The sequence below is a fragment of the Carcharhinus amblyrhynchos genome, chromosome 16 (assembly GCF_965287045.1).
Source record: "Carcharhinus amblyrhynchos chromosome 16, sCarAmb.v2.hapA, whole genome shotgun sequence".
Classification (NCBI taxonomy): Eukaryota; Metazoa; Chordata; class Chondrichthyes; order Carcharhiniformes; family Carcharhinidae; genus Carcharhinus; species Carcharhinus amblyrhynchos.
In genome coordinates this window covers 4746486-4762561 of record NC_137339.1, presented here as the reverse complement: position 1 = coordinate 4762561, position 16076 = coordinate 4746486, and the positions used below count along the sequence as shown (strand labels likewise).

The window sequence follows — 16076 nt, the reverse complement described above, 5'->3', positions numbered from 1 at the left end:
GCAAGTAATCTCAACTGCTGGGGCAGGCAAATCTGTCTTAATTTATTTTACTAGAATGGGCGGAGAAGACTGCTGATTCATGTTGCCTGCTCACCAAATGAGGAATCAGAGCCATCACTCAGCAATGCATCCAAAAGCACAATGAAGGTCAGCTAATGAAGGCAATGAACCTGTTCACCTATATTTTACTCTGTAACTTAGACCAATACTTCAAATTCTACAGGAAAATAAAAGCAAATCAAGATACCTCGTACAGCTGTGATAAACCTGAGATAACATGCACCAAAAAGTCTGCGTCAACTTAGCTGCCCTCAACTGGACCAGCACAGGAAGCACCAAAGTTCATGCAGGGAAGCACAGAATAACTGTCCAATCAAGAAGTCAGCAACAACAGTTAAGACATATCATGATTGCAAATTGGGTGTGATGGTGTAGGGTGTTAAAAAGAATGGCATTACGTTATTTTGCTTTGTTCTGAAATTATCACATATCACAGAAACAGCAAGTGTGTATGATGTAACTGAACTAAAAGCGATGGCATGATAAACTGGGAAGATAGTGTGTAATGGCAATCTCACTGGAATAGTAATCCAGAGGCCAAAACTAATACTCTGCCATGGCAGTTGGTGCAATTTAAATTTAATAAATAAAATCTGGAATAGTGACCATGAAAAACCCAAGTTGTTTACTAATGTCTTTTAGGGAAGGAAATCTGCCATCCTTACCTAGCCTGGCCTACATGTGACTCCAGATCTGCAGTTACGTGGTTGACTCTTAACTGCCCTCTGAAATGGTTTATCAAGTCAAACAGTTCAAGGGCAATAAGGATGGGCAACCAATGTTGGCCTTGCCTAGCAATGCCCACATCCCATCAAAATAATAAAAGTTCTTTAACACATTTTGAACAATTTTCCAAATTTTAAGGTGGCTCAGCGATAGAATTAATTAAAATGCAAGAGTTTGATTTTTTAAGACTATTGGTGTAAGGTTTCATTAATATTTTAACTGTTCCTACAATGTTGAACTGGAGTGTTCAAAAAAATCTATATTATATTCTAATTACATATTTCTTAAAACACCCTCTTACCTTGTACCCAACTCAGCCAATAAAAATGCCAGAAGATGTTTAGGTTGTCGATGTAACCTAAAGTCAGAGAACAGAAAGAAAAAGAAAATTCTTGACTTTTTTCAGATCAAATACAACCTTGCAAGTTACTGATCTACACCTGCCTCGGTATGAAAGCCACTGAGATAACAATGTTTTATTAAGAGGGCCAAGGGATTCTTTTGGACCTCACCAGTTAAGCTGCAAACCTATTCCGAAGATTAACTCTCCATTCATGAACGATCAGAGTTGAATGATATGACAAAATATATAAATGAATAGTTCCCAGCTGTTAACAGGGCTTACACAAAGCAGCCAAAGGCTTAAAACTGCTGTTTGTCACAGCATTTTATGCATGTTTTTATTAAACTTCCAAAGTAACCAACTGAGAAACAGGCAATTAATCAGGCTAGCTTTATAATATTCATGGCACGTAAAAGGGAGTGGGAAAATTTACGGGTGCTGTTGTGTGTTTTTTTAATCCTTCCACTAAATCAACACATATTGATGCAAGATTTCAGGTCAATTACCTTTCATCAGAAGTTTGTTTGGTTCATTAGCTCCGATAAAAGATCATCACATCTGAAGCACTAACTGTTTCTTACTCCACAGATGCTGTCAGATCTACTGAAGACTTCTAGCTTTTTTTAATTGTTACTTAAAACCAGAAAATTGTTCAACTATTAAAATTCTATGCACTCCATTCGCTTAAATGTTTAAGGAAATCCTGCTTAAACAGCAGCTGATATCTTAGACGCAGAAATACAAGGAATCTGAATCAACAGTTAATTTTGAATAATGCCTGGATTTTTGTAACTTCATTAAAAGATCATGCTTAACTCCTTCCAACCAGAATCCCAATAATGCCATCAGCTAAACCTGCTTAAATAAAAACATTTGAAAAGAAATTGAGAAACAGACAAATTATGTAGACAACATAAAGCAAAACAATGTAGAATCTAAACAGTTTCTGACTTTGAAAGCTTTGTGCTGCTTAGCATTTTTTACAAGCTCAGGACACCCAAAACATTTTACAATCCAATTAAGTGTTTTTTGATGTGAAATCACTGGTGCAACGTAGGAAATAAGGCAGCCAGTTTGCACACAAGCTCCAACGAACAGCAGTACAATAATGGCTCACAGAAAGGTGGAGATGTTGTCTGAGGGGTATTTATAGGTCTACAAAAACAGAAAATGCTGGAAAGTCTCAGCAGGTCCGATAGCATCTGTGGGGAGAGAACAGAACCAATGTTGAGTCTAGGAGACCCTTCATCAGAGCTAAGAGCAAAGAGAGCCAGCAGAGATTTATACTATGAGGGTGGGGAGGAGAGCTGGAATGGAGAAGTGAAAAAATGGGAGAGAGATAGATAGATTATAAAATGGATGAATGAGATTTCATTTTGTTTCAAAAAATAAATGGAAGCGGGGTGAAGCTGGATGTGGTTGGGAGCCCTCAATCACCTTCACATGGTCCATCTCTGATACCTCACTTCCCTTCCATGACCTGTCTTTTTTTCTGATGATAAAGTGTCCACTAGTATCCATTACAAGCCCTCCGACTCCCATAGCCACCTCGACTACAGCTTTTCACACCCCACTTCCTGTCAGAACTCCATCCCATTCTCAGTGCTTTGCATCCACGGCATCTGTTCTGACTATGCCACTTTGCAAAGCAGCGCTGCCAATACGTCTCCCATATTCCTCAATCGTGATTTTCCATTCAGTGGTTGACAGGGCTCTTAACCATGTCCAACTCATCCCCTGGGCCACTGCTCTCACCCTCTCTCGGAACCAAGAAAGGGTACCCGTTGTCCTGTTCACTCCATCAGTCTCCCCATTCAAAGGATCACCCTCCGCCATTTCCAACAACTCCAGCACGATGCCGCTATCCAACACACCTTCCCTTCACTCCCACTGTCAGCATTCTGCAGGGATTGTTCTCTCTGGGACACCATGGTCCACTCCTCCATAACACCCAACACCTCATCGCTACACACAGCACCTTCCATGCAACTGTAGAAGGTGCAACACCTGCCCCTTTACCTCCCCCCTGCTCACCATCCCACGTCTTAAACATCCCCTTCAGGTGATGCAGCGCTTTACATGCACCTTCTTCAATCTAGTCTATTGCAATCTGATCCCATTGTGATGTACTTTATAATTGGAGACACCAAATGCAGCCTGGGCAACCGCAACACCTTCGGTCCACCCGCAAGCAGGATCCAGACCTTGTCGCTTGCCACTTCAACAGACCACCCTGCTCTCCTGTCCACATGTCCGTCATGGGCCTTTTTGCAATGTTCCAGTGAACCGCAACACAAACTGGAGGAACAGCACCTCATCTTCTGATTGGGCACTTCACAACCTTTTGAACATTGAGTCCAACAACTTCAGAGTATGAACTCTTCCCTCCACCTTAATCGCATTTCCATTTATTTTGTTTCATTTCATTCATCCATTTTATCATCCTTCTTTCTCACTTCCATTTTTCTACTTCTGCATTCAAGCTCTCACTTTTCTCTCTCCCTTCCCACCACCCCCCACCTCCAGGGCAACTGCCATAATCCCCAGGCAGTTCCTTAACCATCTGTACCTCTGTTCCATCACTCACACATTCTGATCACTTAATGGACACTAATTTAATCATTTGTGGGACGTGGACATTGCTGACTGGCCACATTTGTTGCCCATTCCTAAGCCTTCTTTATCCTTATTTACATTCCTTTTATCCCATTCCAGCCCCCCCCACCCCCCATTCTCAGTATAAATTTCTGCTGATTCTCTTCATTCTTAGCTCTGACGAAGGGTCCAGATTCGAAACATTGGCTCTGTTCTCTCCCCACAGATGTTGTCAGAGTGGCTGAGATTTTCCAGCACAGTTTTGGTTTCGGATTCCAGCATCCACAGTATTTTGCTTTTATCTGAGTATGTGTACGTGTCCACCAAGCTGTATATTGCTTATATTTGCTCAGCTTTCAAGTCTTCTGCCAAAACAAAGTTTGCTCACATGCTTATTTTGCACATACATAGGCTCAGTTCTGGAGAGACATAGGCATATTCTCAATACATTTAGATATTTAAGCTTTGGGTAAGTTTTAAACATAGCATTTGCAGCAGTCACAGGCCAAATGGTCCAACAAATCCATGCCTGTGTTCATGCTCTGCATGAGCCACAGTTATCTCTTGGGCACTGTTTACAACTGGTTTCACATCATATTGGACAGAAACTTGCTTGCTGACTAATTCACCCAGTGTTGTAACTTGGCTTGGAGCTGTATCGCTTATGAACTTGCTACCATGCTGGCCCACATCAACAATAACTAAACTTCAAAGTAATTTATTGATTGCAACGCTCTTGGGAGGCTGAAAACGATGCTTTAAAATGTAAATACAATGTCTTCTTGCCAAACTTTAAAAAAAAATTGCTTTCTCTACCCAAGATACAACTTCAATAAACAAAGAGGAATCTTAGGAATTGCAATAAAACAGTCAAGTAAAAAGTTTACATTTTAAAGAAAACAACATGTTGTAATTAACACATGGTAATAAGTTTAATTTGGCATTTCAGTGAAGAGATTCTGCTGTAGTTTAGGAAAGTTCTAGCCGCTTTAAAACAGTTTATGAGGCACACTTGGCTGAATTATTACCATGTAAATTGCTGTAAGGCTCATGTCACACAGTCAGAACATTTGAGTTATTACACATTTCTGAGCAGATCTGTCCTTCAATTTTTATTAGCTATAAAATCAAAGAGGAGAGGCAGCAGATGACGATAGAAGCCCTTCCACAATCATAGCACTAGAAAGAAAAGGCAAAGAAAGATAATCTGTGTGTATCTAAACAAAGGGGAATGCAGGGCTCTGAACAACAGCAGGGTTAACAGCATAAACCAAGCAGAGAGAGTGGGATGCACAAATACAAGGACAGCCAGCTACCAAATGCTTTCTTTTAAATTAACTCTTAAAGCACCTGACATTTAGTGGAGACCGGAGGACCCCAGTTTTGTATCCCTTGGATGTGTTAACAGTTGATTTTAATTAGGACAGTAATTGAGCTCACAACACCTAGGAGATAAGGAACAGAGGACAAAAGAGCAACTGCTTTTGCAAAATGCAGATGCATTTGCTTTGTATGACGACTGATTAGTTTGACTTTCACACAGCCTGCGGACATTCAGTTTCAAAGTTCAGAAATGTAGAATTCTTTGAGAACTGAAAGGCAGCAATGGTACTGTAGTCCTATAAGGCAGTACAGATGATACTTTTCAATGTATACTAACTAATACATGTGACAATAATAAATCAAAAGGCTGTCTCTAAAGAGGGGAAAAATTGAAAATCATATTTGGGGAGCAGACGCACCTCCCAGACCTCCCTCCATTACCTAGAAGGGCATCATCTACACAGGAACTCCCGCCCCAAGTTGCGCAACATCCAGGCTTGGGACATTAATTGTTTCTTCATCACTACTGGGTCCCAACCAGTGTGACAAAACCAACACTAACTGCAACAGTTCACACAATCTTAAAGGGTAATTAGAGATGGGTAATAACTGCCAACCTTGCCAGCAAAATTCATATCCTGAAATTTGAGAGAGAGCAATCTATGATTTCACGAAGGCTGCGACAGAACAAAATGCACCCAGTGTTCGCTTGCAAGGATTATGATACAGATTGCTTGACGCCATAGTCTCTAGAGCCCTCAAGCTTTTAAAAAACACTAATTGATGAGTTATATCATGTTACACCTGATAAAATTCAGGCGAATCAATAGTGATATATGATACAAATTGTACGAACCAGGGCTTTGCTGGTATGGAGTCTGAAAAGCAGATGTAACTTCCAATTGATGGAAGTCAATCCATGAAACTGCATCATTATACCACAATGTATACAAATTAATGTTATTTGGAGATTGTTTTGATTTTAGCCATCTTGAAATTAATCTAACTCCATGCTACATCCTCATCGCATTATAAGCACCCTCATTGCTTCCAGTTATGCTAGGAACAAATTCCATGCCATTAAAACCTTTGATCTTTCCATTTAAAGACAAATTGTACATGGTCTATCACTGTCTGTAATGTTCCCACTTAGTTGCACTTGTGCATGGCCACACAGTAACTTGGAACAGCTCTGTGCAGTACCATCAAGGATAAATAAAGGAACTGTGCATTGAAGATTGGCCATGATAATGAAATGTCAGCAAGAACATTTAACACTTTATGATGCTGACAACAATTCAACGCAAAACTTTTGATATCACTTCACTCTAACGATTGAAATGTTTGCTATATACTTTAAGGGTTTTATCAATATATCCTGAGTTTTTTCAACGTATTCCTACATATGCCATTGGCTTTCAACATGCAGGAAGTGTTCAAAAGAAGTACTGACGCAATACAAAACTGTTACATATGCCAAAAAGACAGAAGCTTCACACATTGAGTTAAGCAACTACAAAGAAAGAGGGTAAAAGATACTGTTGGAAATCAGAATTGGGTCAGAATGTAATAATAACAGAATAATAGACTGGGAGAGCTGCAAGAAGCCACGAGAGGATACAAAGAAAGTGCAAGAGAGCATGTTTCAAAAATTTGCAATAAATATGAAAACAAACAGTATAGATTTTATACTTGTATCAAAGAACAAAGAACAAAATCAGCCCGGGAAACAGGCCCTTCGGCCCAACGAGCCCGTGCCGCCATCTCAACACCACCAGTCCACCTCTCTACCCATGACCCCTATCTAATGTTTTATGACCATCCAGATTGAGGGAAAAGATTAATAAGTAGGGGGAATGAGAGACAGGAGCAGATGATACTTTAAAGTACAAACAAAATGTCAGGTAAATTAAATTAAAAATCTGCATCTATTTTCATCACAGAGAGAAGGATAAAATACCAACGCTACAAAGGAATCTAAAAGTACGTTCTGATGTGCACATTGACGTTGTGTTATCCACCTATATGATTAGATAGGTTGAACGGCCTTCATTTATTAATGAGTGTGTTCTATTAAATTTCTTTGGTATAACCGTCTTGATTTTAACACATTTATATACATATTGCATTTAATAAGCATTCAGACTCACAGAAGATTAAATAGACAACTGATCAAATTGCTTCATTATATCTTTTGCTAATTGAATGCAAGTATCAACAGTTGTCTCAGCAACTGGACAGGGTAAGAGTGGAGAGCATCTATCATCAAGCACCCCAGGAGGGATTTCTGGCGTGGGTTCAGGAACCAATCCCCATTTGTACAATTGCTGCTAGGGAAAAATCGGTTTCAACTTATGATACTACAACATGGTTTTTAGGAATTAATTGTGTTGCAAGCCAAGGACTGCCTGTAAGAAGCAAACTCCAGATTTGGGTTGATGTTGATCAGAGGGAAAGAGGAAACGGTTATGAAAAAATTATCACTGGAGATCTACCACGAAATGCAGCTCTGAGAAAGCAATGCAAGGAACTTACAGTTTACAGATATCTGTGAAATTCACAAACGATGTCTTCTTGGTTCCTACTCTGACCACCTGTGGTGGTTTCATAACAAACTTTCGCTTCTCTCCTGCTACCATATCAGGATTTTTCTCCCTCATTATATTAAATACACGAGTCAGCAACTAAAGAACAAGAAATGAAACAATTCATATTAAAACAATTGGCATGCCCTGACTTTGGAACACAAGCATACAAAATAAACAACTGATGAGAGACTAACAAGGGTGCACCAGCAAAGGAGGTCCCATTACATAAATGGAAGCTTATTTTATGCAAGGGATAGAAAGAGCTGTAGATTTTGATTTCTGTAACTCTTGACCGCATATTATTATAAAACAAATATTTATTTTGTTGGCTGACCCCTTGCAGCAATGCAAAATGGACTATCAAGACTAGACAAGGCACAATTGCTTTGCTTCATCTGAGGTAAGGGGGGGGCATCGAAGGTGCAACTGACAATGGTGGAATGCTTGCAAGGTTGGCAGAATTTATAGGGGGATTGCCTGACTGGAGCCAAGACAGGCTGCTGTAAGTGCCAAATCAAGAGCTTACATAGGCTTAAAAAACGTGGACGTGAATTGGGAGTGGAATAACCTGACAGAAATTGTGTTGAAACAGAAGATTTTTCATAATACATACAACTTGCAGATTATGGCAAATTGAGGGACAGTCTACTGAAATACCAGCAAAAGCCTTGTGGAGAAACATTTTAATCATTCCAATCACCGCACAGTGTGAACTCCCTTCCACCTACAGTCATTCCTGCTGTGAAGACACATATATATGACAAACCCTTCAATAAAACAACCAAGCTGTCTTCAGTTATTTATGGATGCAAGATTGAATGACATAAAACTATTGGCTGCATATGGCAAAGAAATTCTAACTCCTAAAATAGCATCCAGGTTTTCTCCTTTTGACTAAACGTTTAGGCCAGATGAATTGCATTGGCAGCATTGTTCAAAAACTGGCCAACTCAATAGCAAAACAAGCTGTGCATTAGAAATCACTATTTTAAAAAGAAGTTAGTTTGTTTTTGCAAATAAGATGCCATGTACATATAGGCTCCTTTTATAAATTTTTGCTTGTTTTGTAAGTCAGTTGAGAACAATTGGTTAGGGCGAGAGATTTGTTGCTGTATTGTAAATTGCTCTTGGATGTTTTTGTGCCAGTCAGGCAAGAAACTACATCACAACAGCAAGTGGGAAAAATTGCAGCCAGTGTCACAGGATGTTACACTTGACCTAACTGGACAAGTACAGCAACAATTGAAGAAAATTTTTAAAAAAGCATTTCTGAAAGTCTGAATAAAACAGTGACACCAAGGCTATCACAGCTGAGATAATAGTCAAAAATAAATGGTGGTCTAGTTCATTGCCTGGGAAGAGAGAAAGTGATAGTGATGATAATGTATATTTCAGCCTATGTTCATAGCTAGAGGTTTACAGCATGGAAACAGGTCCTTCGGCCCAACTTGTCCATGCCACTCATTTCACATACAATATAAAGACACTGAATAGTTGAGCATAAAGTTGGGCACAGCCACTGCTCAATGACTACAATTGCTATAATATTTGAATCGTACATCAAGATTGTTGATAATCCTTCCTTTAGGAGTAAATCATCTCGTAAGAACAAAGAAGGTCTGGAAAGTGCCCTGGATTTATCGCTTTTGGTTCTGTAACAGACTGAATTCAGTCTGGAATAATTGGGGAATGGCAAAAGCTCAGAACTGATTCCAACTAGCAACTGGTATGCGAACAGAGAAGTATCACAATGCTGCTAATACTGAGGCTGACACAATTGTTGCAAAATAATGTCATAGTACACAACATACATAACAATACATGAAAGGCATTACATTCTCTTTCTATTAGTGTATCTAATTAAAAAGGACAGCTACAAGATCAAACAAGACACATCTGTAACAATTGACAAGTAAATGTTAATGATGAAATTCTGCAATATGTCCGAGAAGTACAGTTAACCTAGTAGAAAAAATGTTGTTGTGATGTGTTGGCATACCTCACAATAGGAGGAACAGTGCCCTGGAAATGGGAGGACAGTGAAGTCAACACCAGTCAACCACACGAGGGTTGCTGGAAATTCTTTCCAATGCAGATAGCAGCAACCATAATGACTGACTTTTTTGATATTCAGTTTGAGGGAGAGTGGAGTGGATCCAAGACTGTTTTTAAATTTAAAAAAGGGCAATGATAAGGGCATGAAAGCAGAGTTGGCTGAAGTGAACTAGTCAATTAGCTTAAGGGACAGGTCAATAGAGATGCAATGGGAAACATTTAACGGGATATTTCAGAATACACAAATAAGAGACAGTTCAAGGGACAGACACACCATCCAGGGTTAACTAGAAAGGTTAAAGAAAGGTTCAGACTGAGAAAAAGCATATAATTGCATATAGATGGAAGGTCAGGAGGGTGAACTAATAGGACAACAAAAATGATTAAGATAATAAGGATGGAAAAATTAAGAGTACGAAGGGAATCTAACCAGGAATATAAAAAGAGTAAGGATTTCTTTAAATATTTTAAAAATAAATAAACTAGCAATGTGAACATCAGTTTATAGGAAGTTAGCCTGGAGAATTGATAATGAAAAACAAGCAAACAGGAGACGAATTGAACAGGTATTTTGCATCAGTCCTCACTATAGGATACAAGTAATATCCTAGGTGCAGCTTTAAATCTGGAAATAGAAGGAGGATCTCAGGAAAATTACAAGTATACTGCGTAAATAAACTGTTGCAACTGCAGGCTGCCAAGTGCCCAAGTCCTAGGGTCTTAAAAGAAATGGTTAGTGAGATACTTGACAGTTTCAATCTTCTGAAACTCCTTAGATTTGGGGAAGATCCCCTTAGATTGAAAAATAGCAAAGGTAACGCCATCATTCAAAGAGGGAGATAGAAAACAAGAAACATGTCAATTAGCTTAACATCAGTCATGGGGAAAATGTTAGAATCTATTATTAAAACGATAGCAGGGCACTTGGTTCAAGGTAATCATGGAGAGTAAACATGGTTTTATGCGTGGGAAATCATGGTTAACCGACTTATTGAAAAGGAGATGTACTGTACTTAGGATTTCCAGAAGGCGTTCGATAAAGCATCACATCAAAGGTGACTGAGGAAAATGAAAAGCTCACGGTACAGGGGTAACATATTGACATGGATACGTTAACTGGCTAACAGGAAGGGGGGATGGAATGAGCGGTGTGCTATAAGCATCAGTACTGGGGCCTCAACTATTTACAATTTATATAAATTGGGCAGCATATTGGCACAGTGGTTAGCACTGATACTTTGCAGTACCAGGGTCCCTGGTTCAATTTTCAGCTTGGGCCACCGTCAGTGTGGAGTTTGCATATTCTCCCCGTGTCTGGGTGAGTTTCCTCCCACAGTGCAAAGATGTGCGGGTTAGGTGCATTGGCTATGCTAAATTGTCCTGTATCAGGGGATTAGCAGGATAAATGCATGGGGTTACAAGAACAGGGCCTGGATGGGATTGTGGTCGGTACAGCCTCAATGGGCTGAATAGCCTCCTTCTGTGTTGCAGGGATTCTATGAAATGATTTGGATAAGGATGGATGCGGCTATATTGCTGCGGCTATAGAGGACATTGGTGAGGCCGCAGCTGGAGTACTGTGTGCAGTTTTGGGCGCCGTACTTACGCAAGGATATTTTGGCCTTGGAGGGAGTGCAGAGGAGGTTTACTAGGCTGATGCCGGAGTTGAGGGGGTTGAGCTATGAGGAGAGGCTGAATAAACTAGGCTTGTACTCGTTAGAGTTTAGAAGAATGAGGGGAGATCTCATTGAGACGTATAAGATGATGAATGGGATGGATAGGATAGAGGTGGAGAGACTCTTCCCGCTCAGAAAGGACAGTAGGACTAGGGGGCACAGCCTCAAGATAAAGGGGGGGCGGTTTAGAACGGAGTTGAGGAAGAACTTCTTCACTCAAAGGGTGGTGAATCTCTGGAATTCTCTGCCCGTTGAAGTGGTGGAGGCTACCTCGCTAAATATTTTTAAGACGCGGGTTGATGGGTTTCTGATAAGAGAGGGGATTAAGGGTTATGGGGAGAGGGTGGGAATGTGGAACTGAGCCACGACAGATCAGCCATGATCTTATTGAATGGCGGGGCAGGCTCGAGGGACCAGATGGCCTACTCCTGCTCCTATTTCTTATGTTCTTATGGATCAGATGGTTGCCAAATTTGCTGACACAAGAATAGGTAGGAAAGTAAGTTGTGAGGAGGACAGAATGATATAAATACATCGAGTGGGCAAAGATCTAACAAATGGAAGTACAATGTGGGAAAATCTAAAATTGATCATTTCAGTAGGATGGTGGGAGCTTGCAGAGCTGAGATGCTGAGGGATCTGGGTGTTTTAGACATGAATCAGAAAAGGCTAGTGTGCAGGCATAGCATGTAATTAGGAAAACTAATATAATATTATCATTTATTGCATGGGAAATTGAATACTAAAATAGGGAGGCTATTGAGCACTAGTGAGGCCACATTTGAAGTGTACAATATTTGTCACCTTATTCAAGGAAGGATATAACTGTTGGAAGTAGTTCAGAGAAGGTTTATCAGATTAATACTTGGAATGGCTGGGTTGTCTTATGAGGAAAGGTTGAACAATCTAGGCTTGCAAATGCTGCAGTTTAGAAGAAAAAGAAGAAACTTGATCAAAATCTTTAAGATCCTGATAGGGTCTTGACAGGGTGGATGTGGAGAGGATGTTTCCTCTTGTGGAAGAATCTAGAACTAGGGGTTACTAGGGGTTGGGATTGCCCATTTAAAACAGATGAGGTGAAATTTTTTTCTGAGAGGTAACAAGTCTTTCAAACTGTCTTCCTCAAAAGGTGGTGGCAGCAGAATATTTGAACATTTTTAAGGCAGAGGTCCACAGATTCTCAGGAAGCAAGATGATGGTTATTCAAAATGGGCAGGATGCAGGTCTGAGGTCAGCCATGATCTTATTAAATGGCAGTGCAGACTCAAGGGAATGAAAGGCCTACTTCTGCTCCTTGTTACAAATATGTCTTTATATTCTTCATTTCACAAATTGTAGGAACTGGAGAGGGTGCAAGACAGAGAGAGAATACGGTCAGAAGTGAGGAAAGCAACAATGTATGAACATGCATCAATACACAAATGGGTAATTTGCATTTTTACCTCATCGTAAGTGTAGTCTCGTTCAGATCCTGCCCAAGCCGGGCCACTCTGAGTGGAAAAAGTGATGCCATCATCTCTTTTGCCTTCATCATCATCTAGTTCTGCAAAAACAAATAATATCAAGCAGCATAAATTGCAGCTATATGTACTCGTACCTTACATCTTCATCCAAGTTTATATAAATGAATAACCCACAAAATGGTAAAAGCGTCTGCAAAGTTCTCAAATCTGGGCAAAGACATCATGAGATAAATTCTAATTTTGGCACATACATTTTATTTTTTGCACATGTATAATGTATTTTATTTTTGTGTATTTGTAAAACCAGTAAATTGTCTGAAATTATCTTCTCACTTACGATTTGTCACACCAGGCAGGACAGCATTGCTCTCATTGCAGCACATGTCATGCTGAAAGTCAGCTTCCATATACATCCAGTTTCAATCCACTGCTACGCTAAGCTAGATAATCAGAGCTTAGACAGCAGTGGAAAACCAGTCAACATTTCTGGGCTTCAGCAGATGGGAAAAAAAGTTAAGCAATAACTGATAAAGATTTTGATTTTGGGGGCGGGGGGGGAGGTGTGTGTGGTGGTGGTGGTGTCATGGTTTGGGCGGGGGCATAAACAGTAACACAGACTAGTGCTTATTGTAACATTCTCTGTAATTTATGCATAGGAATGAATATTAAGCAGAAATGCAAGTCAATCTATGGTGCCTTGCATGGCTGATGTAAATCAGCTGGCGGTCACCATCAGACAAAGGATGGCCTTGGGAAGAAGGTCCAGAAAGTTTCCACAAACTTGTGTGTAGCAGAAGGTCCACCTTCCTTTTCAAATGAAGAGGGAACAAACTAAAATGGTTTACTAGATTCTCAAAATTTAAAGCAATAAATTTCCTTATGGCACAGCATTGAAGCTGAGTGCTTCAAACCACATGTGGAGCTGCAGACTCAAACAAGACATATAGCTGTAAGTGTTATATGAAAAACCTGTCAGACAACCCAAAAATAAATTTATTAGCAACATTTTAAATCTGTTACTCCAATTCTCAGCATCCCAAAATAATTTTACGTACATCATTTCTCTCCTTTTATATCCTTCAAAGAATTAGTCAGTTTGTCCTTAGAAGTCTCATGAGATACCCTCAAGGAATCAAGTGACAACTGCACAGATTTACTTTGATCTCCAAAACTGCATTCCATAAATACAGACATATTACTACTACACATGCTGTCAACAATTTTGCAACACAATGATTTGACAACATTAAAAATAATTCATAAAATAGAAGCAAACGATGCATACAATATAACTTTTTAAAAGCAGTGCCCATGTGAGGCTCAAACAGTCAACCTTCAGATTGAAAGAGTGACACACTGCCTACTGCGCTAATGAGGCTCTTTAAAAGGAGATGGAAAAATCTGATACCTATTTTCACTGTAGTCTTCCAGTATAACCAACATAAAGACAATAGCAATTTCACACACACTAGAGATTTAGAGTGTCAGTGCCCTGTGAATGGCTTCAGCCCTTTCTGTTAAAAGTAAACCACCCCTTTCACTGCCCCCCTGTAAAATTCCAAGGAAGCTGGGCTGTTTACCCACCGTTCCTGCTAGCCATTCTGATCTAGCACAATTATACTTCACCAAATGTCCCCTCTCAGTGTCATAGAATCCCTACAGTGCAGAGGGAGACCATTAAGCCCACTGATTCTGCATCAAATCTCTGACACTATCGTACCCAGGCTTTCTCCCTCACCCCATTTCTTTAACCCCACACACTTAACACAGTGAATCCACATAACCTATACTCTTGGGACACTAATGGGCATTTAGCATAGCCAATCCAGCTAACATGTGCATCTTTGGTTGGAGAAAACCAAAGATAGTTGGCTACTGAATGAAATACTCACGGTCATCTGTCCTTTCATTCAACTCCTCATCCATGAAGGTTACAGGTTTTGGTTTCTTCTTCTTCATCATGCTCACATCAAAGGCATCATCGTCACCATCTCCCTGCTCAGTCACTTCACCATCAATCTGCAACAGCAAAACTCCTGTAAATTACACTTTTCACAACTGACGAGAAAAATCAACACTGATTAAAACAGCTTTGACCAGTTTTCTTTCAGTGTTTACAAGGTTATAGTAGTTTTGAAAACCCCTGCAAGCTGTATGTGCCTGTTGCACAATGGCCCTGCATGCAACTAGTTTCAAAAGGCAGAGCATTATGAAAGCAAGTTAAACAGTGTGCCCGCGCACAAACTATTGGGTGCCAGGAGTAGCCAATTGTTACTGAAGAGGTGGGGAAAGAAGAAACACTAGATGGCAATCCACCTGGTCTCTCTAGACATTGTGTTACTAGTTGGCACACTTGGACAGCCATACGTAATCCTATTACACACTCTTGATCTGGGAGTAGTAAGAGGGGACCAAACAATGTACAAACATAAGTGAAAATGGTACAAGTCAAATCAAATCTGGATGCAGAATAATGCTTACTTCTGTCACAAACTCAACCTCAGAAAATCCTAACATGAAATGTTCACTTCACACTAGAACACTCATTTCTTAGGGTAAGAGGACAAATTCCATTATGGATGTGCAATCTTTTATCAACTGACTTCATAAACGGTAACCCTTACAAAGCCATTTCAAAATGGGTGATGAAGGCCATTGTTCTCAGTCTAGTTCATACTCTTTCAGAAACAAAACCGTTCAACAAAGCAATGCTCTAAATTTTCTTTCTAACAGGCAGCTACAAACTCGAGTGCTACATTTTTAAAGTCTTATGCAGCTAACATTTTAAAGAACATTGTTCTTTCACGAGGCTGAGTGATCTGTTTATTCCAATGCACAAAACATTCCAGGTTTCTATAAGGTCTGTTGCCGCACAGCGAACACATCACTCAACTTTTTTTGAAATGATTTGTGTGTTGCCTTAACCAACGCAGCCAGGCATCTATCCCATCTGTTGATCATACTTTAAAGAACTTCATACATCAACTCCTAAATATGACACTCTTAAACTGCATCCCTTTGCCCTACTGCCATGAATTAAATTTGAAGAAATGTTCTAGATTTACTTTTAATCCCTCATAAATCTACAAGGTCCCCTTAAGCCATTTCCTTCCCAATCTAAAAGGCCCAGCTTTTACTAATCTTTCTGACAATGAATACGCTTACTTAGCACTACAAGCTCTGTTTTCACCTGTTAAATGGGTGAGCTCTACGCAAGTTAAAATCTTTCAAGCGATCAGTTCACATC

At 39.9% G+C, this 16076-nt stretch overlaps 1 protein-coding gene across 1 annotated transcript in view; it reads right to left on the bottom strand.

Annotated features, from left to right (window-relative positions):
• Window positions 1-16076, bottom strand: part of eif2s2 (eukaryotic translation initiation factor 2, subunit 2 beta) — a 56618-nt gene that overhangs the window by 10807 nt on the left and 29735 nt on the right. Inside the window, exons 4-7 of the mRNA XM_080204601.1 lie at window positions 14722-14848; window positions 12809-12909; window positions 7583-7731; window positions 1088-1144 (exon numbers count right to left, since the gene is read on the bottom strand). Coding sequence (XP_080060727.1) covers window positions 1088-1144; window positions 7583-7731; window positions 12809-12909; window positions 14722-14848 — 434 coding nt within the window. The remainder of the gene's footprint in view (window positions 1-1087; window positions 1145-7582; window positions 7732-12808; window positions 12910-14721; window positions 14849-16076) is intronic.